The sequence below is a fragment of the Lonchura striata genome, chromosome 1 (assembly GCF_050655825.1).
Source record: "Lonchura striata isolate lonStrDom1 chromosome 1, ASM5065582v1, whole genome shotgun sequence".
In the NCBI taxonomy this organism is placed as follows: domain Eukaryota; kingdom Metazoa; phylum Chordata; class Aves; order Passeriformes; family Estrildidae; genus Lonchura; species Lonchura striata.
Genome location: NC_140703.1, coordinates 5,164,198 through 5,187,280, shown reverse-complemented (window position 1 = coordinate 5,187,280; position 23,083 = coordinate 5,164,198). Strand labels below are relative to the sequence as shown.

At 41.2% G+C, this 23,083-nt stretch overlaps 2 protein-coding genes across 23 annotated transcripts in view; one reads left to right on the top strand and one right to left on the bottom strand.

Moving 5' to 3' along the window:
* LTN1 (listerin E3 ubiquitin protein ligase 1) overlaps positions 1 to 1,540 on the top strand; it is a 31,097-nt gene extending 29,557 nt beyond the window's left edge. For both annotated transcript variants that reach the window (XM_021535377.4, XM_021535375.4), the window contains one exon: positions 500 to 1,540. In XM_021535377.4, the coding sequence (XP_021391052.3) occupies positions 500 to 562 (63 nt within the window). In that variant the 3' untranslated portion in view covers positions 563 to 1,540. The remainder of the gene's footprint in view (positions 1 to 499) is intronic.
* Positions 1,139 to 23,083, bottom strand: part of LOC110473119 (OX-2 membrane glycoprotein) — a 40,867-nt gene continuing 18,922 nt past the window's right edge. For 15 of the 21 annotated variants that reach the window (XR_014955947.1, XR_014955864.1, XR_014955794.1 and 12 more), the window contains one exon: positions 20,663 to 21,454. The gene's annotated coding sequence lies outside the window, so the exon portion shown is untranslated. Of the gene's footprint in view, positions 13,161 to 20,662; positions 21,455 to 23,083 lie in introns of those variants that run through there. The other 6 variants (XR_014955837.1, XR_014955847.1, XR_014955851.1 and 3 more) reach the window with 6 other exon arrangements.

Genomic DNA, 23,083 nt, shown 5'->3' with positions numbered 1-23,083 from the left:
CTTACAGGTGTATATACAAATACATACATACATACATACATATATATATATATATATATATATATATACATGCATAGCTGCATGGGTGAAAAGGGTTTTTTTACTGTTTCTTCTTGTTTTTTTGAAAAGTATAGGTAATGTTTTGATAGTTACATTAACAGAATCACAAAATTAACTAGGTTAGAAAAGACATTTGAGATTGAGTCCAGCCTATGACTGAACACCACCTTGTCAGCTGGACTATGGCACTTGACTGCCACATCCAGTCTTTTCTTAAACATCTCCAGGGACAGTGACTCCACCACCTCCCTGGGCAGCCCCATCCAATGCCCAATCACTACTTCTGTGAAGAACTTCTTCCTTTTGTCCAGTCTAAACCTGCCCTGGTGCAGCTTAACAACACAGATCTTTGGAAATAATGGTTATTATTGGTGATGTACTAGTGTTTCTGTACTCAGCTTGCCTTTGTATATTAAACAGGTGTATTTCTCTTTTTCAGTACAAATGGTTCTCATCCAGCAACAAATCCACATGTCCACTCTGTCGAGAGACATTCTTGTGAAACAAAATGTTTTTCTTTCTGTGAGCTAAATAAGGAATAAAGAGTAGGCAATAAACTGTATGTTGAAAGAAGTTAACTATTTGGAAATAATGTCAGTTACTTTAAGTTCTTCACTTGTAGAATATGACACACCTCTGGACTGGCTTTTTGTAAATGTGAAGATTCTTCTTTGATATAAAGAAATAGATAACAATAATTTATTTTAATTGGTATATTTTTAAGATGTATTAAAAACTTCAGAAATAATGCGGAGTTATATCTGAAAAGTGGTGTTTAAGCCACAGCATAGTTGATTAAAACCTCTTATTTTAGGCCTATTCTAACATGGTGTTATGTAATTAACCCAGGTGATACCTCTTAATATAACAGCTGAATATAACATAGGTGGTATAAAGATTTGATTATTGATTATAATGCGTTCATAATAGTCTCTTTTTTTGGGGAAAAAAGAATGTTGTTGCTGTTAGACATTAAGGCATGAATCTATGGTGATAATCTGTTTAAAGCGTAAAATTTAAACATAGCCTCTTCTAATAAAGTGAACTTCCACCTTTCAAAGTTTCTTTTTGCCAAGACTCCCCAGCCATCCAGTAGCCTAAAATCATGAAAACTCAGAAGCCAAACTAAGCAGAGAGACCACAATCATTCCTGCATGACAATGACACCATCTATTTATTGCTGATTGGCTTTTAAAGAAAAGGCAGATGCACTGATCAGTTCTTGTTTTTCTTCATGAGCTGGCAAATCAGCTAACACCGAATGTCTACTGTACTTCCACTGTCCTGGAATAATAAGGACTCTTAAGTGAACATCCACATGTATCAGAATTTAATAGCCTTCAACTATACTTCTTTTTCATGCCTTTTTTTTTTAACAGTGGTAGCATACTAGTGTATTCCAACTTGGATGGTATTTGTGGTGGGTTTCTTTGAAAAGTCAATAAAAGTGGGGAATAAAAAAATAAATTTTGTCAATCTCTGTAGTCTCTGGTTTGCTATCTCTTCCTGCATGTAATGAATTTTTAGAAATTAATTGTATAGATTTTCAGATGCCGAGTTTGTAGTGTGGTCAACTGGCTGTACCTCAGCAGCTATTATTTTAGATGTTTAGCTGTTGATAATTGAAGTCTATATTTTTAACAGGTAATGCTGGGCTTCCAGAGGAGAAATTCCTTGACCTTTTGATTTGAGTAGGTGGGAATGGAAAGGATTTAAAGCTGGTATCAAGGTTAACTGAAAAGACAGAATAGGGAACAAGCTGTAATGTTTCATAGTTACTGATGCTAAAACTCCATCATTGCATCTGTTTCATCACTTTGATTATTCTAAATTACTTCTTTGCAAGGTCAGTGACTGATCTGAAGGCAGATACCTTAATACCTTTTCATGGATGAGTATTCTTTGTCTAGATTACTCCATAGTATCCTCCTTGTAAAATGGAAGAAAAAGGAGTACAATCACCACCACACTACTGCCCAGAAGATTTCAGGGCAATAACAGCATGCCTTGAACCATGGAATTGTTAAGGTTGGAAAAGATGTTTAAGATCCTCAAGTCTAACCATCAGCCCAGCACCACCTCCACGTTCACTGTTAAACAGTGTCATCAGGTCCTGTATCCATGTGGGTTTTCCCTGAGAAGCCTGTTCCAAAGCTTGACAACCCTTTTTCCCTAATATCTAATCTAAACCTCCCCTGGTGTTGTTGAAAACTTTATTTTGTCCTGTCCCATGTTACCTGTGAGCAGAGCCTGATCCCCACCTGGCTCTACCCTCCTTGTCAAGGAGTTGTGGGGAGTGAGTAAGTCCCCCCTGAGCCTCCTTTTCTCCAGGCTGAGTTCCCCCACCTCCCTCAGCTGTTCCTGGTGCTCCAGACCCTTCCCCAGCTCCATTCCCTTCTCTTTACACTTTCCAGCACCTACATCAAAGTTGTGAGGACCCCAGAACTGACCCCAGGATTGGAGGTGCGTCAGCATTGCCGAGCACAGAGGGACAGTCACTGTGCTGGGGCTGTGGCCACACCTTTGCTGGTACAGACCAGGTACCCTTTGCCTTCTTGCTCACCTGAGCACACCTGGCTCATGTTCAGCACCTCCAGGGCCTTTCCTGACTGGCAGCTCTCCAGCCACTCTGCCCCATCCTGCAGCTCTGCACAGGTTGTGGTGACCCAAGGGCATCACCCAGCACAGGAGAGACCCTTGCTTCACCTTTCTGTTCAGAGGGACACCATTTCCTTCTGACAGAAGCAAACTTGCTAATTGTGCCTTGTGAAAGTGCTTGATAACTACGTTAAAAGGAGCACCGCTGATTCAGACTATTCATTTAAAGCCAGCATAGCTACAGAGAGGAGGAATTATAGATTGGAAGTTTTAATGGTTGTCTGAAAGCTGAAGTAGAAGACTTCCACTTCAGTGCTAGTTCTGCATTGTACATCTTGTATATATGTTTATACAACTCTAATAAAATTCAGGTCCTGCCACTACTCGGGTCACTAATCTTACCAGACCACAGTAAGACTAGTCAGTGGCTAAAATTTAGGATTCAACCCAGCAAACCCAAGCGTAGGCTTGGCAATTTGTCTGAGAAATGGGAAAATGGATTTCTAGTCACAGCACTACTTACTTGTTACAGAAAATAAAGAAAATAGTTCAGGATCTGTGGTGGTGCACCTTCCTTCACCCTCAGGCTGCACTATAACCTCAGAAATGCTCAACAGGCTCTCTTTGCTTTCATTTCTGTATCTACAGAATTGAGCTAATATTTCTTTGTGACAATAATAGTTTTTGAAACATGAAAATGAGAAATGTATATGAAATATATATCTGTTGTATTGCATACAACAATTATACTTGCATATAGATATCCAAGTGGTGTTATACTTACATGTACAGTGCACAGGATCAAAGGATGGAAGCCTTAAAGAGAGAAAGCTCTGCAAGTCTTCTGTTTGTAACATAGAAGAGCATCACAACAGACACAGAATTAGTCGAGACAGCATTTAAAAACAATTATATTTCATTTTCTTTATTTTATTTCATTCCTTGATTTCTCATTTTATTTCCTTTCAAGAAATGTAACTTCTTCATTTAATGAAAGGAAATTAAATCTCTCATTTTCAATTTATATAATTTCATTAAGTTTCAGTTCATTTCACGGCACTTCATTACATTTAATTTCATTATGTTCTGCTTAATTTTCCTTCATTTCACTTCATTATATTTCTTTTTCTTTCTTTTCACTTCACTTTGTTTCTGTGATGCAGATTGCACTTCATTGGTCTTAAACTGAACAACAAGAACAGCCATTTAATGAAGAGCCTAAATGTATTAAAACAAAAAGCCTAAATGTAATAGGACAAAAAGCCTAAATTTATTAGAACAAATGGCTTCACAAGAGCTGGGTACAGGCCTTGCAGGAAAGAGGGAAAGGCCATCCTTACAGAGAATATATACATGGGAAACAATATTGTTCTTGAAGATGCTTTGCAGTGTTCTGCCCATACCATAACACATGTAGGGAAGAGTCCAAAGACATTCAGGGGGCTGAGAATGGTTTCTGGTTACTGGTTTGCTTCCAACAGTGGGTGTGTTTGTGCCTGTAGAGCTTTTACTCTGTCAGGCAGCTAAAAAGCACTGCCAGGTCTGTTCAGAGCAGCCCCAGAACCAAAATTGACACTTAGGGTCTAGAAGGAGGCTAACACATGGCAAAGAAATGTCTTAACCATCAAGAGGTGTGAAGGTTAGTGAAATCTAAACATGGTTTGTTTCACCTGTACAGCAAGGTTGAGCCTTGATTTAATCAGATCCCCAGAGAGCCAAGTTGGATTTGGAAGATGAGATTTCTGCAGATAAACAGGAAGAACCTCAGCACCTTACCAACATGTGAGCCTATGGAGGTTTGTTTTGGTAAGCCAAGGCTGTGCCTTTTGAAGGAGGCAAACAAAAGGTGGTGGCTGAAAGCACGTGCCTTGTGAAGTGCAGATAATCTCTTCACAGGAAGATCAGCATTGCTCGGTTTTCACAACTTTTTGGAAGAAATTAAAATGTTATTTCCACCACTGTAAGGCCTGAAGCAGCTCACTTGATGAGCGTTTTACAAGGGCTCACAATTATTCATGTACTCTGAGTTGGATACACAGGAGAACTACTGCCAAGATAGTCTCAAGAGATCAAACCACCACAAAAATATTTTATTGGCAACTTTAGAAAAATCAAGCAACTTTGGCAAAATATTTAGTGCTACATTCTATCAACATGAAACACTTCTCAAAGAATTAGCTTGTCCCATTCAACTTAGCGAACTTTAAATGCATTTGATTTCAAGTTACTCAAAATTCCAAGAAGAGGGAATTAGAAGAGAGAAAGACAAAATATATAGAAAAGCACACGTACACACACCAGTTCCTGGGTTCCAATGATGGTAGAAGCTTCAAGGTGAGGTAAGGTCCAATGTGTTTACCTTGTGTTCAGCCTTCAATACCACTTGGCCTTACTGGGCCCTTCCCCCAGATAGGATTTCTGGTCCCTTGGCCACTCAGGACCTGGGCTGGGGCTCCAGAGGCAGGTGGGGAGCATCACTGGTGCTGTGCCCGTGACTGGCACTACTGGGAATTGGCACACAGGCTCTAGGGGTGGGAGCTGTGGTCACTGCCTCACCAGGCAGGGCTGAGCTGCCCTTTCCCCCCCACAGGCATCTCAGAATGTCTCAAGACATTAATCCCTGCAGTCTTTCACAACCATCCACTGGCTTTAGAACTGGCCAGTGAATGGAAGGACTGTACTGGCTCACTTTAGGTGGTACATAGTCATCCCCACCATCTCGTGTGCCTCTTGGTATTGCTGTCACATCTAACATCACACCCAACAACAGTGGTGTTAAGGCTCAGTGGATGGTCTCCAGATTTTATATATTCATGTTGCATCATCCCACTAAGGAGCAGAACACCAGTGGGAGGAGAGAAGCCTCCTGATTCACCTTGTCCACTCAATATATGACTGAAGAGAGCCATTACTAGGTTAAATCACACAGTGAAACCACACAATCACATCAGTGCAGAAAAGGAAACAAATAGGCTCAGGACCCATTCTGGAGGAGATGTACAGCACTTGCACAACCTCCCTAAGACATGGTCCAAGGGACTCCATAATATGTTATTTCCTATGACTTGTCTTTCTTTTGCTATTTTTGCATCAGATTCTGTGCAGGTATAGTCACACAGGGAGCCCAAAGAACAGAAACAAAGCTGTACAGCTCTCAAGCCCACCAACCAACATAGAAGGAAAATGGTGAAAACTGTGGAATTAAAGGTCTATTAATGCCAGAAAAGCACATTACTGCTCTTCACTGCAATCTCTTTTTGCAAGGGAGAGACTGGTTTCTCCAAAGCAACCCACACAGTATACAAGCCTCTTAAAAGATTAGATTAAATGAATGAGCCCCTAGACAGTAAAACACATAATAGATTTCTGGTTGAAGTCTGAGAGGCTGCAATAATTTTCTCTTATGCAATCTTCTCCAAAATAACACCTCCCTCAGTAAAAGATATAAGATTATTGAAATTTGGTGTGTAATAAGAAACTCGCCTACATTCTAGTGTTTCTGGGTTACAGGAAGCATTGTAAAGCTATTTAAGTTGTTAATACACAGAAGTGTACTAGTTAATTTTGCATCAGGAATTTAGAAATTTTATAAATTCTACAGAGGCTGCAAACTTTTGGGAAATGCCATTTCAAATGCATTTAATAATGTAAAAAAAATTTTAGTAGCTTGCAGCTTCCTTTGTCCATGCCTTTTTCATTGGTAATCTCAGTTTTCTGGAGAAGTGTTAGCTTTGTAGACCTACATTTTCTCAAGAAAGTCACATTTAAAAAGCTGACTTCATGGTGGGAAAGCAAGGCACAAAAACTCAAATTAATGTAGTTTGTGGTTAACATATGACTACCAGCTCCCCAGCTGGGGACCTCACATATGCACACAATGGCCAACTACCTTGGTCAGAAACTGAAAACCTGTGTGACCTACCAGCTTCCTCTTCTCTGCATTCTGAGAACAAACTTTACAAAAACAGTGGTCCTGCATTATATGCAAGTGATGGGAAGTAATAAGCATGCTTTGGTTTTGGACACTGACTTGTCATGATGAAGCAAAGGTTGAGCACAAATGGTTTCCAACACCCATGCAAGGCTCTGCTTCTCCAGTGTGGTTTCTTTTCTTTCGTAGAGGTGCCATGGAGCTCTAAGCCTAAAAATGAGAAATGAAACACAAACCAGAGATAAATCAGAAGAGTTAAAGTATTCTGGCTGACCTCAAATTACAGAAGTGTTGCCAGGAAGCAAGCACAGGATATAATTGAACAAAACAAGATCAAAACTCTCTCCCCAGGATCCTGAAGAGCTTCACGCTTTTTTGCAACTGTCTTCCAAGGGTGTAGCCCTCGCTGAAGTTCAGATTTCCACTGATGAGTGCAAGCTGACCAGTACTCAGTGAGAGATGTTAATTGGGCCAGGTGGATGTACAAGACTTCCTTTCCTCATCTTCTGAAGGTTTGCAGCACTTGCCTGTTGCCAAAAGGATATCTGGTATCAGAATTAGCACTGCAGCATCTGTTACCAGCACAGCAAGCCCTGGAAATTTCTTTGCTTAGCAAAAACGTAAAGAAACATAAGACATCCCTGAAGTTGCTTTTGCAAAACATTTCTCAGCATGTTTTCCAGAAAAAGCACCCATTTCACAACTAGGAAATATGACTGCTAACTGCTTGGAAATCAAACAATTCCTGGCTAACAGTTCCAATAATGAAAGGATACTGCCTTCCCAAAAGTCACATGCAGACGTTTTTAACTAAATATGCTCTTTGTAAAGAGCAGCCCACCTAGGGTTCTGTTTAACATCATAGGAGATATCACTTGGATGGAACACTATGCATGTTAACTAGGGCCAGCTTTGAAGGTACACTGGGTTGCTCAGGGCTGGGTACTTTTTACCATTCCTGTCTGCACAATGAATGGAGTGACGTTATAACTGCAGAGTAAAAGGCAAGAGAATCAATACTGGGAAGGACAAAATGGTCCAGGAAAATGATTCAGGACAAGATCATTCAGGACAAGACTGAAGCCACCTTCAGCCTTTCACTAACTAATTTCTAAAGATCTTTAGTGATGATTTTGGTCATTCAAAACCATGTATGCCAGAATCTTATCATCACTACCAACAGAGACTTCTCCTATATGTTTATCCTGAAAATCTTTTCACAAACTTAAAGCCGTTACTTTATACTCTGTTTGAAGCAGACACAGAGAACATTTATTCTCATCCTCTTTACAGGTTTGCATTTATATTTGAAGACCTCACATCTCATAGTAGCCTCATGACCTCAAGTCTTTCAGGTCCTTCCTCCAACTAGCAGTCTTACTTGCTGTTCTCTCTGCTCTTCCAAATTGGTTGACATATTTCTTGAAGCCCAATGCCTGAAAAGTTGGACCCACTGCCTTCTAAGATCCTATTTCTCTGAATCAGCAAATACAATTCTCAAAAAATTCCTTAGTTTCTTTACAGGGAAGAAGAAAATCTAGTAGTGCCCTGTGCTAGGCAAAAGGTTGGGCAGTCATAATTCTGGAAACACCATGATTTTTTCAGAAAATGTACAGGTGCTATGTAATAGATGTTCACCCTAATACTATAAAAGCAATTTTAAGCCCATAATATTGAGGGAAACACGGATCGTGATAATGCTTTCTACAGCTAGAAATTAATTTTCAAATTTTATGCATTTTGCCAGGATTTGTGACAATCCTGGGCCCACCAACACCTACTTCAAAGACTGTGGAAAGATGAGCTAGGAAACTTCCTTCTTCCTTTCCCTTTCCCTTTCCTTTCCTTTCCTTTCCTTTCCTTTCCTTTCCTTTCCTTTCCTTTCCTTTCCTTTCCTTTCCTTTCCTTTCCTTTCCTTTCCTTTCCTTTCCTTTCCTTTCCTTTCCTTTCCTTTCCTTTCCTTTCCTTTCCTTTCCTTTCCTTTCCTTTCCTTTCCTTTCCTTTCCTTTCCTTTCCTTTCCTTTCCTTTCCTTTCCTTTCCTTTCCTTTCCTTTCCTTTCCTCCCTCTACAACCTCTGTGGTTTGGGACCATAAGAACTCTCTGCAAACCCCATCCCAACAAAGGTGATTGAGCCACATGCTTTGACATGGATCCTGAAGACAGACTTCTGAGAAATTTCACTTAGAATTCTGAAAACTTATCTAAACCTAGATATACAGGGTACAGAAGCAGTGTTATGTGTCCAGAGAGAAAATCCCACAACACTGTTGGAGTTTCAGGGTTAAACATCTTACCTCTGAGCAGTTTACAGAAGCTCATCAATGCTGGGGAGTCTACACTGCCTGACTGGACACTGCAGCAGCCACAGCCACTTGGTAGGTGTGATGGAGATGGCTCTTGTCCCCTTGGTCCAAAACAACCACTGTCAGTAGACAGAGCACTTCTTTGCCAAAAATGGGTGAGGAGCATAGCACCTAACCCATCAAGACTCCCTGCTGCTGGGATCACAGCCTGTAAGGTGTCATTCTGTCCATAATAATGAATTTCCTCTCCGTGTCCCCCAGGAGCATGTCATTCATCTGTGGTTTGAACAGATAGACAGCAGACCCCACTTGAAGGCTGATGCTTTCTCCCCATCTCCAGAGAGGTGTCCCCAGTGTCTGCTCCTGGCTGGGATGTAGGACAAATCCTGGTGCTGGATTCTCTGCTACTCTGAACCAGCCCTGGCCCTACTGCATTCTGACACAGGCAGAGAAATCACCACTCCACTGCTGTTAGATACACTCCATTTTCTCTTGTGGGGGGTGATAAAGGATCTAAATAAAAAAAGACAAAGTAATCTCCTGTTTTTACTTTATCTGATTACTGTAGAAGATAAGGTGGAAAGTACCAGGCTTTCAAAGCATACAATTCCCTTTCATTTTCTACTTGCAGGGAATTTTTAGATGAATGTGTCAAAGCATCCTACTTCCTCTGGGAAATGTTTTATGTAAATAAAAGCCTGATAACCTGAATTTGCCTGCAGGAAAAAAAAAAAACAAAAAACCAAACAAACTCTAGAGTTTACACTTGAAATTTTTTCAATGTACCAAAATTGTACAGATAAAACGACTCGAGCAGTTCCCACAGATGGGGGATTTAGTGGACTCACCTGCATTTGTTCTTGCAACAGATGTCAACATCCAAGTTCACCTTCCTAATCTAACAGTTATTCCCAAATAGTTAAGTGATGGCAAAGTCTCACAAAAACAGTGGAGGCTACAGAAGAGAGAGATCTCAAATACCAAGGAAGGCTACACGGGGTGGGGGTAGCCTACACCAGGACATTTTTGCCCAGTGTATGCCAGAATTTTATCTGTCTGTTGCTATGGGTGAATGGCTGGTAGCACACCCATAGTCAGGCTGACCACATCAAGGTGTTCAAGCCTGGAGGGTGTTATTCCACCCAGCCCACTAGCACCAAGAAAAAAAAACAAAACCCCTGCAGTCTTTCCATCATCTCCACTTCAGTGCTGGCCAAAGCCTGCAGAACTCTCCTCCTAACTTCACTTGAGTGCATCAGAGCACAGGCACAACCCCTCTACACTCAACAGCCCTCAAATTAATTTCCTCCTTTCCAACTGCTGCAAAAAACATCCACAAGGATGAATGAAGGCAGGTCTAAGACTGAGATTTGTTCACCTGATCTGTATGCTGGGTCTGATGTCCTTTGGGTCTAGATCCAGGACTGAAGATCCTCAACTCATGCGAGTGTCCTGCTACAGCTACAGGCAAAAACTGAGCAGGAAGAAAAGCTGCCATCAACCACAGCAGAAAGTACCTGTCTCAGCCCTTCAAAGACAGAGGGTTGGAAGCAGCTGAAGCTACAGGGCTGATCTCAGGAGCTCAAAGCAGAGAGCAGGTAACACAAGGAAGGTCCCAGTGCAAGAGTTGGCACCCAGCGCTCTGCAGTGCAGGAGAACAGAGCTGCTGCCTTCCTCCCTAACATCAAGGTGGCAGAAAAAGGAAATCCAACATTTGTGTGCATAAAATATTTCAGGCCACATCATAGGTGCCCTCTGATCCCTGTGGCATCTGAAGCAAGATACCAGATTTCTAGGTAAACAGGGAAAGGTAGGGTGCTGCCTTCCCCTTCAGAGTAGGTCATTACAGGGTCTAATATTAGTTTTCGTATCAAATGAAATAAGTATAAATGTTAGTGGTAGCAAGAGGTTCAATCAAGTTTTCTGCTGCACAGAAAAAATTGATTCTGCTTGTCCTGAGCATTTTCTGGTATAAGCACCTTCTGAGGGTACTCAGTAAATGGAGCAAAAGGAAGAAAATTAATAATAATAGAAAAGAGTATTTTCTCAGTTTCATATTTGTCTAAGCAGAGAGCATTTGAGGGTAGCAGACATACCATCCAGGCTGTTGCATCCAGAATTAACCTCTTTCCATCATAAAACTTTCTTAAAATATGTGGAGGGCAAGAATGTTAAATTCCATGGCATGATTTACTGTGAGACCAAGTCTGTTAAAATCACTGAAAGACAACCATTAGAAACCCTCATCCACCACTGTAGAGAGTAAAGGAAAACTGAAGACTAAATCCTGAACTACTACTTCTCCCCTTCTTCCTTAGCTAAAGCCAGGGTTGCTGAAAGAAGCATCAAAGAGAGATGTCTGTGAAGTCAGGAGAACAGCTGGTCAGCCATTTAGGATAATCTCTCTTGCATGAATTGCAGAAATAAAGGAGGGTAGACAAGGAAGGAAAGGAATTTTACTCAAATATCACCCAGGAGATCAGTACAAGCACGGAAAGAGCAGCTGTGTTAGTTGAACACAACCTGGTTTTTAGAGGGGGTGGAGAAAAAGCCACAGAAGCTGCTTCTGAGAGAGAAGCCCCTCAAAACTTCTAGAATGTCCGGCAGAGCCAGTCCCTGAAGGCTCTGACAATGGACATGTAGGCTGGCCCAATCAGAGAAGTTAGTACTGCCTCTGTGATCACATATTTAAGAACAAAAAACCATTTCTTTTTCTAAGCATTTTTTTTTTTTTTGCTAGCTGCTCCTTTTCGGTAAAAAGCTGTACCTTTGCTTACTAGTTGCACAGGGTTAGATTTTCTTTACATTTTAATAATTTTTGGGGTTTTTTTGCTGTTCTGAAGTAGTAGATACACTCTCTAGTAGCTTAGTCTGTTTCTAAAATACAGATGGAGTTTAAAAAAATTGTTTTAAAAATTGTCTATTATCATATATACTCCCAGCATCACTTGGATGCCATTACTACCCCAACCATTCCATTATAGTTACCATGGAGAAAAGTGCACATACTGAGATGCCATCTTGACCTTTGGGTATTTTTCTTTCTTACAGAGCTTCATTCATTGGTGAGGGAAACTGGGACATCCACATTCCTACAGAAAAAGGGTGGCAGACAGTCAGAAACATTCATTTAACTTTGCTATCAGCCAAGCTAAAAATACTCATCCCCAAATACAATCCACACATTGCATTTGGGCCCCCTTAGCTTATGCCTGCTGCTTGTTAGGAAGCAAAGGCAGCAGTGTTTTATGGGGCCCCCTTAGGCAGTATCCCTGAGGTTAAGGATAGGTAAAGCTCACAGGAAGATCTGGGAGCTCTCATTAGGTTATCTGATCTGGCACACAGCTCTGGTGAAAGTTTTGATTTCTTCCAAACCCACTCAAACCCCACAGAAACAAGTGGAACTGTCTACACTGACAGTACACAAGAGGCAGTCTTGGAGCAGATGGGAGCAATTGGCGCCTGGCAAGTCTTCCAGAAAAACCCAGATCTAAATGACAAAGTTCTGGTTTTCTTCTTAAAACTGATTGACTGTGTTGTGGCCCTCTCCAGAGCAGAAATTCTATGATAAGGAGAAATAAACAATCTTAGCTCCTTCTGAGACTGTCCAGAGCTTGCAAGATTTTTTGAAATAATGAGCAGGCACAACACATCCTTTTGGATGCCAAACAGAGGGTTTAATGTCCTTCCTTTAAGAAAAAAAAATCCTACCATGTCATCTTGTTTTCCCTGACTTTATTGCAAATGCAGATTTGTTCCTGGCAGAAGGTTATGTTTGTAGTAGATGAAGGACTTTTACTAGGGTTTGACAACACAGAGAGCAATAACCTATAATTTTCATCGACACATAGGTGTCTGTGCCACTTCATAATTTCTTTGCTATGTGTAGGCCACAGGCTCAGTCTCTGTCAACAGCCACAAAAAGAAAAGGGAAGTGCAGAAGGGCAAGTGGCCCCAGCAAGGCAGGAAGGGGTCAGCATGGGTCACAGTCACATCCCAACCTCTGGAATTCTGTTTGGGCTGCCAATGTGCCAAACTGGCTCCAGCCACTTTAGGAGGGGGGGAAAGGTTTGAAATGTATGAGGTGTATGAAAACAGCTATTTTATCTAAAGAAACACAAAAGGTGTTTGACACCTCTGCTCAATAGTTTACACTGCAGTTCAGGTCAGTGGTACATACCTGTAATGTTTAATGCAGTCATCTTAAATGATCCCTTTACTTTTTTTCTATAGGAAAGCTTTACAAAGTTTGTCTCCTAAAGTTCCCCTAGAATGTTGATGGAAATGTTCAGAAAAAAAAAAAAAACCCAACAATAAAAATACATTTTTTTCAGATAGGTTCTTTTGATTTTAAAAGAATAAAACACATTTCTGTAAGACTGTAAAATTTAATTTCCTCTATGTCTGAACAGGTGGTTTATTCTCTTAATTTGAAAAAAATGCAGGTTTAATTCATGTGTGGCTTGCTTTGACTCCTCCAGAAATCAGCTAGCTTGTTACCAAATCAGAATTGGTTGTCTGGGTTAAGAAATGACAGGATGAATTAAGCAGTTCTCTTCTGACAGTCACAGAAATCTGCCATCTTTATGCTGCCATCACTGTAAAATCATTGCCTATCCCCATGATGATTCCTATTCCTTTAAAAAGAGAAGAAAAAGGTGGGAAGCTCTTACAACTCCTTGCAGGTTACTAATTTCCTGACCTCTGCCAAGGCCCACCACCCAGCACCCCCAGGTGTGACTCCTGATACTCTGCGTATCCATGCCCTCGTCTTCTTCAGGAAAGATGAGAAGAACACAGGAAGAGATGGGGCTCTGAGACACAGACCACTCAGAGCAGCTGGCCCAGAGAGAAGATAACACCTTTCACAAGAGAAGCAGCACCCTCTGCCTCTTCCTCTCTGCTGTAGCTGATAAGGAAGGGACAGTAACAACTCTGGAGCCTGGCATTCTATTGCTAACCTGCTGCAAGCCAAAGATACCAGGCTGTACATTTGCACTGGCAGATCTTTCTCCAATTAATATTCTGCTTCTCCAGCCCTCTAGCAGACCAGTTAGAGGGTACAAGTTACTGCAAACATGGACTAGTCCCTCTTTTTACTAAATCCTGGAAATGGAAGGCTGCTGGTTTGACAGCTATGTAAATAGAAGTAAGTTTACAAATTGTTTAAATAAATACTTGATGACAGTGTACAGTAATGGCACGACAGTTACCAGTTGTAGAGACAGGTACATGCTTATAGCTAACTTTGGCAAAACACTGATATTCATGGATTTGTCTCCTCCTAGGGACCTATTTAAATGCAGACATTCTCTGGAGTTTCCTGTAAGCTATCAATTTGACAGTCTTTCCTGGAATATTTGTTTAATAATAGCAGCCCCATATTAATTGAGGCTATTTTTCCTTTACTTTTGTTGGAGAACTGAATGTAACTGCCCAAATTAGACACTGATGTCCTTGGGAATAAGGATGTAGAACTTCCTGGACAAAAAATAATAGAACAGTATAGTTTAGCTGGAAGGGATCTACAATGACCATCTAATCAAACTGCCTGACCAAGTCAGGGCTCATTTTAAAATAGTGTTAAAGACATTTCCCCAAATGCCTCAAACACTGCCAGGTTTGGGGCACTGACCACCGCTCTAGGGAACCTGTTGCAGAGTTTGACCTCTTCCTCAGTAAAGAAGTACTTCCTAATGTCCACTCTACATCTCTCCTGGAGCAGCTTTCAACCACTGTCCTGTGACTGGATATAAAGGAGAAGAGATCCCTCTCTCCCCTCCCTCTCCATTCCAGGTGCAGAATGTGGCCTTTGGAATTGTAAATTTTGTCCCATTAATCATTGCCTGATGCTCCAATCTATCTAGATCCTCTGCAATGCCTCTTCTCCCTTGAGAGAGCCAGTGGCATTATCACCAGCAGAACTGCTATTGGCTCATTCATTTCCTGCATCCAGACCATTGATAAGTACAATGAAGAATCAGATCACAGTTAAATACAATAAAGAGAACTGGACCTAGAGCTGAGCCTAGAGGAGCATTGCTGTGACCAGTCACCAGCCAGATGTAGTGCCATTCTCTACAGCCCTTGGACCTTGCTGATCAGATCATCACCCGACACATCACAAACCTGCCCATCCCACAGCTGGACAGCTTGTCCAAAAGGATGCCATGAGGGACAGTATCAAAACCCTCACTAAAATCTATAAAGACTACGTCCATCGCCTTTACTTCATCCACTAGGTGGGTAACCTCACTGAAAGATACCAAATTATTCAACAGGACTTTCCCTTTGTGAACCCATGTTGACTGTGCCTGATTCTTTAAATGACTTTAAATGACTAAATTGTTCTTTAAATGACTTTCAATAGCATGCAGCATGGTCTTCTCCATAATTTTTCCAGGTACTAAGGTCTGTACTTTCCTAAGTCTTCACTCGTATCCTTCTTTTAAATTGGAATAACACTGTCTAGCTTCCAGTCAGAGGGGACCTCCCCAGACTCCCAAGATTTCTGGGAGATCGAGAAGAGTCCTGTCATAACATACTCACTCCCTTCAGAACTCTGGGATGACTTCCATCAAGCCTCATGGGCTTAAGAACATTCAATTAAGGCAACTGATTCCTTGTAATTTCAGTGTCCACAAATGAAAAGTCACTGTTCCTACAGCCATGGTCCTCTGACTCAGGGGACTGGGCAACCCAAGGTCTATCATTAGGGTCTGAGGTAAAAAAATACATTGAATGCTTTCCCTTTTTCTTCATTCCTATTTATCAGGCGGTCATCTTCAATAAGTAGTGGTTCAATGTTTTCCTGAGACTTCCTTGCTCTACTAATATACTTTTAAAAGCCCATTTTGTCCTCTGACCTAACACTGGCCAGTTTCGACTCTATATCATCTTTGCCCTTACATGTCTTCTCCCTGCATGTACAAACTAGAGCTCTGTAATCTTCCTGTGAAGCCTGACCTTGCTTCCAGAGATTGTGCCATTTCTTTTGCCTCTCTGAGCTCCATGTTTGGCTGAGCTGGTCTCCTTCCCTGCTTATTTTACTTACAACACAGGGGATTTGTCTGCTCCTGTGCCTCTAAAAGGAGTTGTAGAAAACTGACCAGCACTTGTGGACCTCCAAGCCCACAAAAGCAGATTCCCAGAGGACTCTGCTAAATAGCTCCCTGAATAGCTTAAAGTTTGCTTGCCTGAAGCCCAGGGTAGAAATTCTGATGTCTTTTTTTCTAATTAGAGTGACAATTTTAAACAATGTGATCATTGTGGCCAAGACAGTCACCGACAGCCACATCCCCCTTGAGTCCTCCTTTAGTCACGAATAACAAGTCCAGGATGTAATCTTTCCTAGCTGACTCACTGAAATAGGATTAATAAGTTACCTTCAACAAACCACTGGAATTTCCCAGACTTGCTTGTCAAACAGGATGGTATTCCCAGCTGATGTCTGGGAAGTTGACATCTCCTATAAGGACAAAGGCTGCTGATCCAGATATTTCTCTTGCCTATAGAATAACTCATTAGTCCTATCATTCTGCCTGGGCCACCCATAGTAGACACCCACTACAACATTTATTTTGTTTTCCATCCCCACCATTCCTCATCCAGAAGCTCCCAAACACATAATTTCCAACTGTAAGGATTCCCTCACACACAGTGCAACTCCACTGCACGTGCCCTGCTCATCCTACCACATCTAACTAACACCAGTGCCATCACAGCACTGGGAGCAGCCCAGTGCTTCAAATTCATTCTATTTGTTTCTCATACATTGGTGGCCAAGCATTTCAGATGAATAAAATAAGTGTTTTGTCAAACAGCAAAACCTAAGGACTGGTGTTTCAATCATATCCTACAGGATGGCAGGGCAGGATTCAAAGTCACAATGTGACCCTGAATAACAGAAGTGCTTTATGCACATGCATAAAACACCCCCTATTTTATATTAATGAGTAAAAGTGAGCAGTTCAGTGCTAGCTCCCATCAAAAACTCGTGAGGAGGGTACCACTGACTGAGGTGGAGGATCAATTTGCCTTGACTGGCAACTGAGGGTTGCTGTGACACAGTTACCACACACCTCTAACTCTCCCTTCTTGCACCTCTGCCTCGCTCATGGGACCTAACAAGGTGCCATCCACCTTACCCTGCAAAAGGCTTTCCAAAAATCTGAGAATAACTGTGCTGTGCAGGAGCTTCGTATGAGGGAAGGGACTAGACCTAGTCAGATTCATTATCCCTGGAAAGAGGGATTTTCCACTGGTTTCTAACATCCAGTCACTGTTCAGAGGCATCCCAGGGCATTGGTAAAATGAGTTAACAGAGTACACATGGCATTGACGCTGCTCCAGGACTTCAGCACAGCTGCACTTAAGTAAGTGAAGGCAGAATGTGATACTAGGTCTGAAAGCATTGCCCCTAGCTTCCTAAAAACTGATTTATAATTAATTATTTCCCAGAATGAATGTCATGTAAAAAGCATTTCCTCCTTAATCTTCACAGCTTTTCAATTGTTCTCACTTTAAAAAGAAAATGGCAAAACATCTACATACCGGCCAAAAAAAAACCCCAAAAACCCCCCCCAAAAAAACCAAAACCAAAAACCCAAAGCCAAACCAAAACCAAACTGGAAAAAATAACAAGGAAAGTTACAATTTATGACATTTAATCAGAGCTTCTCCATTCTGCAAGTGAAATGCTTTAATCCCATGTTTTTTTCTCTGATGTGTAGTGAGTTATTCCAAAAAAAGTCACTTGTGAAATACTAGGGTGTACAGTCTGCACTAGTTTCCTTCATAATTATCTTTTCATCATGTTTTCAGTAACATATTCTTGAAAAAATGGGGCTCCCTCACAATTTTTGGTCTTTTATTGTTAAAATAAATATTAAAATATTTGATATTTTAAATATTTAATATTGTAAAAATATTGTAATTTTAAAAATAAATCCTCATCTAAAGGGTTGATGGCACACACTGGACTGATCACAACACTCACATCATGTTTGTCCATGGCTGAAAATCTATGGCATGAAGTTGTCCTTTGACCCAAGTCTCCACACCTTTCTTCAGCACTAAGGGAATGTTTCCATTACAACCACACCAGCCTGAAACCCACCAATAAAGATCTGCAGGCATCTGAGCAACACCTTCAAATTGCATGCAATCAAGCCAAAATATACACAGCTGGCTTATTCTCACTGCGCTGTGTGTGGCCCTACAGGACAACAAAAACAGTAGCAAGTGAACAGTCAAAAGGGCCAACAAATTATGAAGTTAAAAAAAAAAAAATAGAGAATGTGGGTAGTGAAAAAAGTTAAGGCACGAGAACAGAGAATATACAGGATGGGGACAGAGAAAACCTGTCTGTGAATCAGAATCATGAAAGTAACAATATAAGTTCCTTTCCTACCCACATCAGTGACCTGTTCTGTCTCTCACTCCCCCTCCCCTCCTAATCACTTCTTGTAACCTAAAACTCACAGATGCACATTCTATTCCCCTTGGCAATTTTCAGATACCTTTTATGGATTAAAGTAGTGAAGGCTACAAAATAAGAAAATAGCTCAGGAAGCAACCCATACCCACAAGTACATCTGTCATCTGCCCTTCCTCAGCACTCTGCTCATAGGAAATTAGTGGTAGCCACTAGAAACCTCTAGGAAAAACAAAGGATGAGTGCTAACCATTTCAAAAGTTTTGCTGCAAGACTGAGATGTTTCAGCCCTTCCAGTCTCTCTCTGGGCTGGGTCATTGTATCAACAGCACAGATCGCAGGCAACAAAGCAAACTTGTGGTTGCACCCTTTCCTGCACAACTGCTTGGGCAGGGAAAAAGATATGCTGTGAAGAAAGCAATCTAAACTTTCTCAGGATGTGGAAAAGCCAAGGTGTTGCTGGAAGCTAAAGCCCTGGAGACTATGGATGAGAAAGAAAACACACACTCAAAATCAGGATTTAGTGAAAAATTGTGATTACTACTCCCATGGGACAAAACAATTTTTCATCTAAGTAAGGGCAGAAAAGTGTAATTCTTAGTACTTTTCTACACTACATTGCTTCATCATATGGAGAACAAGTAACATGAGAAAAATTCTAAATCTCCACATTAATACCATTTTTTTTTTCCCCAGCCTGAACTAATTGGATTTAAACAACTGGGTTATAATCACATTTCTTTCTTTTAGTATTGTGTTTTCTATTGTCATATATTTTTCTCCCAGGTGACTCAGTGGTCTGAGTATTTCTCTAATGCCTACTAGGAAAGATTACGTAGTAGCAAAACCAGATATTTTCCTTCTGGAATGTTGGAACTCAAAATGTCTCTCAGACATTTTTAGAGGTTCCAGGCCTTGGTCAGAAGCATTTTAGACCCTGGCAGGCAGCTGCAAACAGCTGTGATTTTGAGTTTGAGCCATGGAATGAGTTACCAACTTTGGAGGTGGAACAAGCAGTCACAAAAGGTTAGATAGTATAGTAAAGGTAGTTACAAAACAGAGGGGAAAATTTTTTAGTATTATACAGGGGGGTTTTAGCACCTGTCCAGGGGGGTTTTTACTTTGTCCATGGGGGTCAGAAGTTCTAAGATGGAGGAAAATGGGCTGATCCTGTTCTTCCTCTTTCTTCTTCCTTGCCTCCATGTTCTTGGTGATGCTGGCACTTATGGATTGGTTTAGAGTAGAACAGCACTTTGTAATATAGGTAGTAGGTATTGGGGGAAAACAATAAACATGTAATACGTAATATATCATATAAAAGAGAGCAGCAGCCCTGGGCAGGGAGAGAAGAAGAAGACAGCAGACAGAGAGGATGTCAGGGTGTGTGTGTGCCTCTGCCCAGGCCGCTGATAAAACAGCTGCACCCCGAGAAGAAAATCTTTTAGATAACTCACAATAAACTGCCTTGAGACCGAACAGCAAGAGCCTGCGGAGTTTTTCTTTGGAAGCACGGGTTGGAGAAGAAATTTCACCACCATATGGGACCCCAGAGCAAGGCTGAGGTTCCCACACTGGAAGACAAGATATCCTGGAGAACCTGGACTCAATGTGTTGCAGCATGGCAGGGTGGTAGAAATGCTGCAACCTTCTTTGCAACGTCTCCTTCAGAAGTCACTCAAGAGTAAGGCCACCAGAGCAGCCATTTCAAGTCCATACACACACATACCAGATAGCTCAGAGGAGGGAGGGCAGGATGGGTCTATTCATGAGATATTCCAGCGAGGGTTTATTGCATCCAGCACGCCAAAGGGACCAGAGATAAAAGCCCAAACCGTGTGGTCTGCACGACTTGAGTATGGGGTCAGTGACCAATGGCCTGACAGCACAGGGGTGGGCAAAGGGCAGCAACCCATAGGGGGGATGAGGGATGAATATTTGGGGTGGGCAGTGTCAACTGGCCAGTGGGGGAGGCAATCTAATGTAGGTTGGCAGTAGTGCTGCAGAGCACCATGGGTTGAGTCTTCTCTATCAGCCGAGGTGGGGAAAACTCTGTGATACAGTCCTCGCTGAGGGGAAGGAGTCAGAGGATTCCACATCAGTGCACCTAGAGAGCACTGCTGGAAGCAAGAACCTGCCTGCAAGGACACAACAAGCTGGGAACAGGATACACACAGGCCCTTTACTTCTGTCACCTGTTTCCTCTTTCTAGAATGTGAAGACTCCTAGCTTAAATACTAACTAAACCCTACTTTTTTTTTTTTTTTAATTTACAAGTCATTCTGTTTATCAGTGGAAGCTCTTGTCTAGTAAATAGAGCTACTTGAAGTCAAAGCTGCAGTCATCTCAGGATTTTATCACAGAAGTTGGTAAGCAGCACAGTAAAGTAGTAGTTGCATGTAGGTATTTTCATATTAAAACAGAAGGCAATATAAGACTACATGTACCCCAAGAAAGAATCTGGAGTATTCTTTAGGTTTTTCTGCAAGAATAAACCCTAAACATCTATATTTCCACATATTTCTATTTCATTCTATTATCTAGAACTAATGACATATCTAGAACTAAAGTCATATAAACAGAAATTATCTCATACACATAAGAATTTGTGTGGGTCTGGTTTGGGGTGTTTTAGCACAGAAGCCATCACCAAAACAACCTGGAAATAGGTGAGTTCACACAGGCAGCAAAAATGAGAAGTCCTGTATCAGGTTCCTATGGGTGTAGACATTCCAGATGGGCTCTCCTCCTGTCCTTCAAATTGCAGCTGATCTCTGACTTGCACTCCCATCCAAATGTTCTCCATGAAAGAAAGAAGTGGCCTCCTTCAGTTCCTCTTCACAAAAGTAAACTCACTCTCCCCGTAATCCTCGTAATTCCCATAACTGTGTTCACTACCTGCTGCAGTTCCTCTCCTGCTCTACAGCCCAGTGCTGATGGCACCCCAGGTCACACAGGGCAGGCTCAGAGTATCTCCTCTAACCAAGGAGCTTGGCTCCACCATCGTGTGTCTGTCAGTGCTCCATGTCTTGTGGAGGTTGCTCTTGGCTCTTCCTTTAAGACAATTCCTCTTCAAGTCAGGTAAGAGGCAATTCCATTTCCACATAGTTATTGGTTTGAGAATGCCACTGTGAAAAGAGATGAATATTTTTATGAATTCACATTTTTATTTTATATTTAACAAACCTCATTAATATTTATTGTGGGAATCCAGGGCTTCCCTCTGGCTGCTCTGGAAGGTCTGGGACCCTGGCAGGGGTCAGGAACCCCCCTGGACAGAGCCCCCAGAGACACTGTCTGTGATCTCTGTCCATGGAAAAGAGTTTTCAATCTTACAGGATTAATTACCAGCTCTGAGTGTTTGATATCAGTAATAATTAAGTGTGGCATGGGTTTAAAAGTAAAATTTTAGGATTCTAGATTAGGAGTCCAAAGGGGACAAGATGGAGGAAATTGGGTGTGCCTTGTCCTTTTTCTCCTTCTCCATGCCCTCCATGTCTCACTGTGGTGTTGGCATTTTTCTGTTGGTTCAGGCTGGGGACACACTGTCCAACGTAGGTGACAGATATTGGCACGTTCTTGTAAATGCAGCCCAGGGAGTTTCTGGTATTTAATGTTTGTCACATCCCACTGAGGGCAGAGCCCCACACGCTGCCCTGCAGGACAGAGCTGGGCAGGGCAGCAGAACATGTGAGAGATAAACAGAATAAACAACCTGGAAACCAGCACAGACCAATTATGGCTTCTGCTTTGGCAGGGGGCTGAGAGACAGAGACTTTCTGCAATCTCAGAATCATCAATACAAAAGATTCTGACAATTTATGAGTCTTTCATATACTTATAAATTCATTTTTATTCCATATTTTTATGAATCTCCTTTCCTGGTGGCTTTGTGAAACCTCTATCTCAGTGGTTCTAAAACCTCTACCTAGTGTCTCAGAAAAGCTTACTCAGTTTGTTATACATCCTAATCATTGCTCTCTATTTTCCCTCTACTGTAGTCTCTTATCTTCAACCAGAGCAGCAATTTAGAGTCTGAAGATGTAGAATTTTACACTATTTAGGTTTGTTCACAAACTATCTATCCTTAGCATAAAACAGTTCATAGCAATTTTTAAAATTAAAATCAAACATTAAGGAATATTTTAACTGAAAGACTTATTAAACCTTGAAATACTTCACTTGTAAAATATTTATTTATTCCACAAAAGGAACTTTCCACCATTTCAGTGGGGAAGGCAAAACCCCACAATTGTTTATATTTGCCCTATTTTTAGAAGCAAAAGTTGTGGCAGTGAAGATGATGAAGTAATATTTTCTTTTCTTGAGTCAACATTATTTACACAATAATTATAAATGTTGAATAAACTAATAATTTCAAAACCAGAATACACCATATATGTGTATGCCAGCAGACAAAAATATTTTCTAAACAGCTAAATCATACCAAATCTGAACTAAAACAGACAGTGTTTTAGAACAGAGTTATAAAAACAGACCAACTTCTCCAAATGTCTGTTCAGAGGAATTTGCTCTGAGAAACAGCTCAGAGTAAAGCCAATTACTTTCTCAAAAGGATACAAATGCTCTCAATTCTAAAACTCTCCCAGATATTTCGGCAGGAAAAGCTAACAAATGTGTACCAATACAACCACTTAGAAATACAAAATTCTAACTATTATGAAAGCTGTGCCTGCCCAAGCCCACTCCATAATGGCATTGGATTATACACACACCATCCAAACAGCCACTCTGTA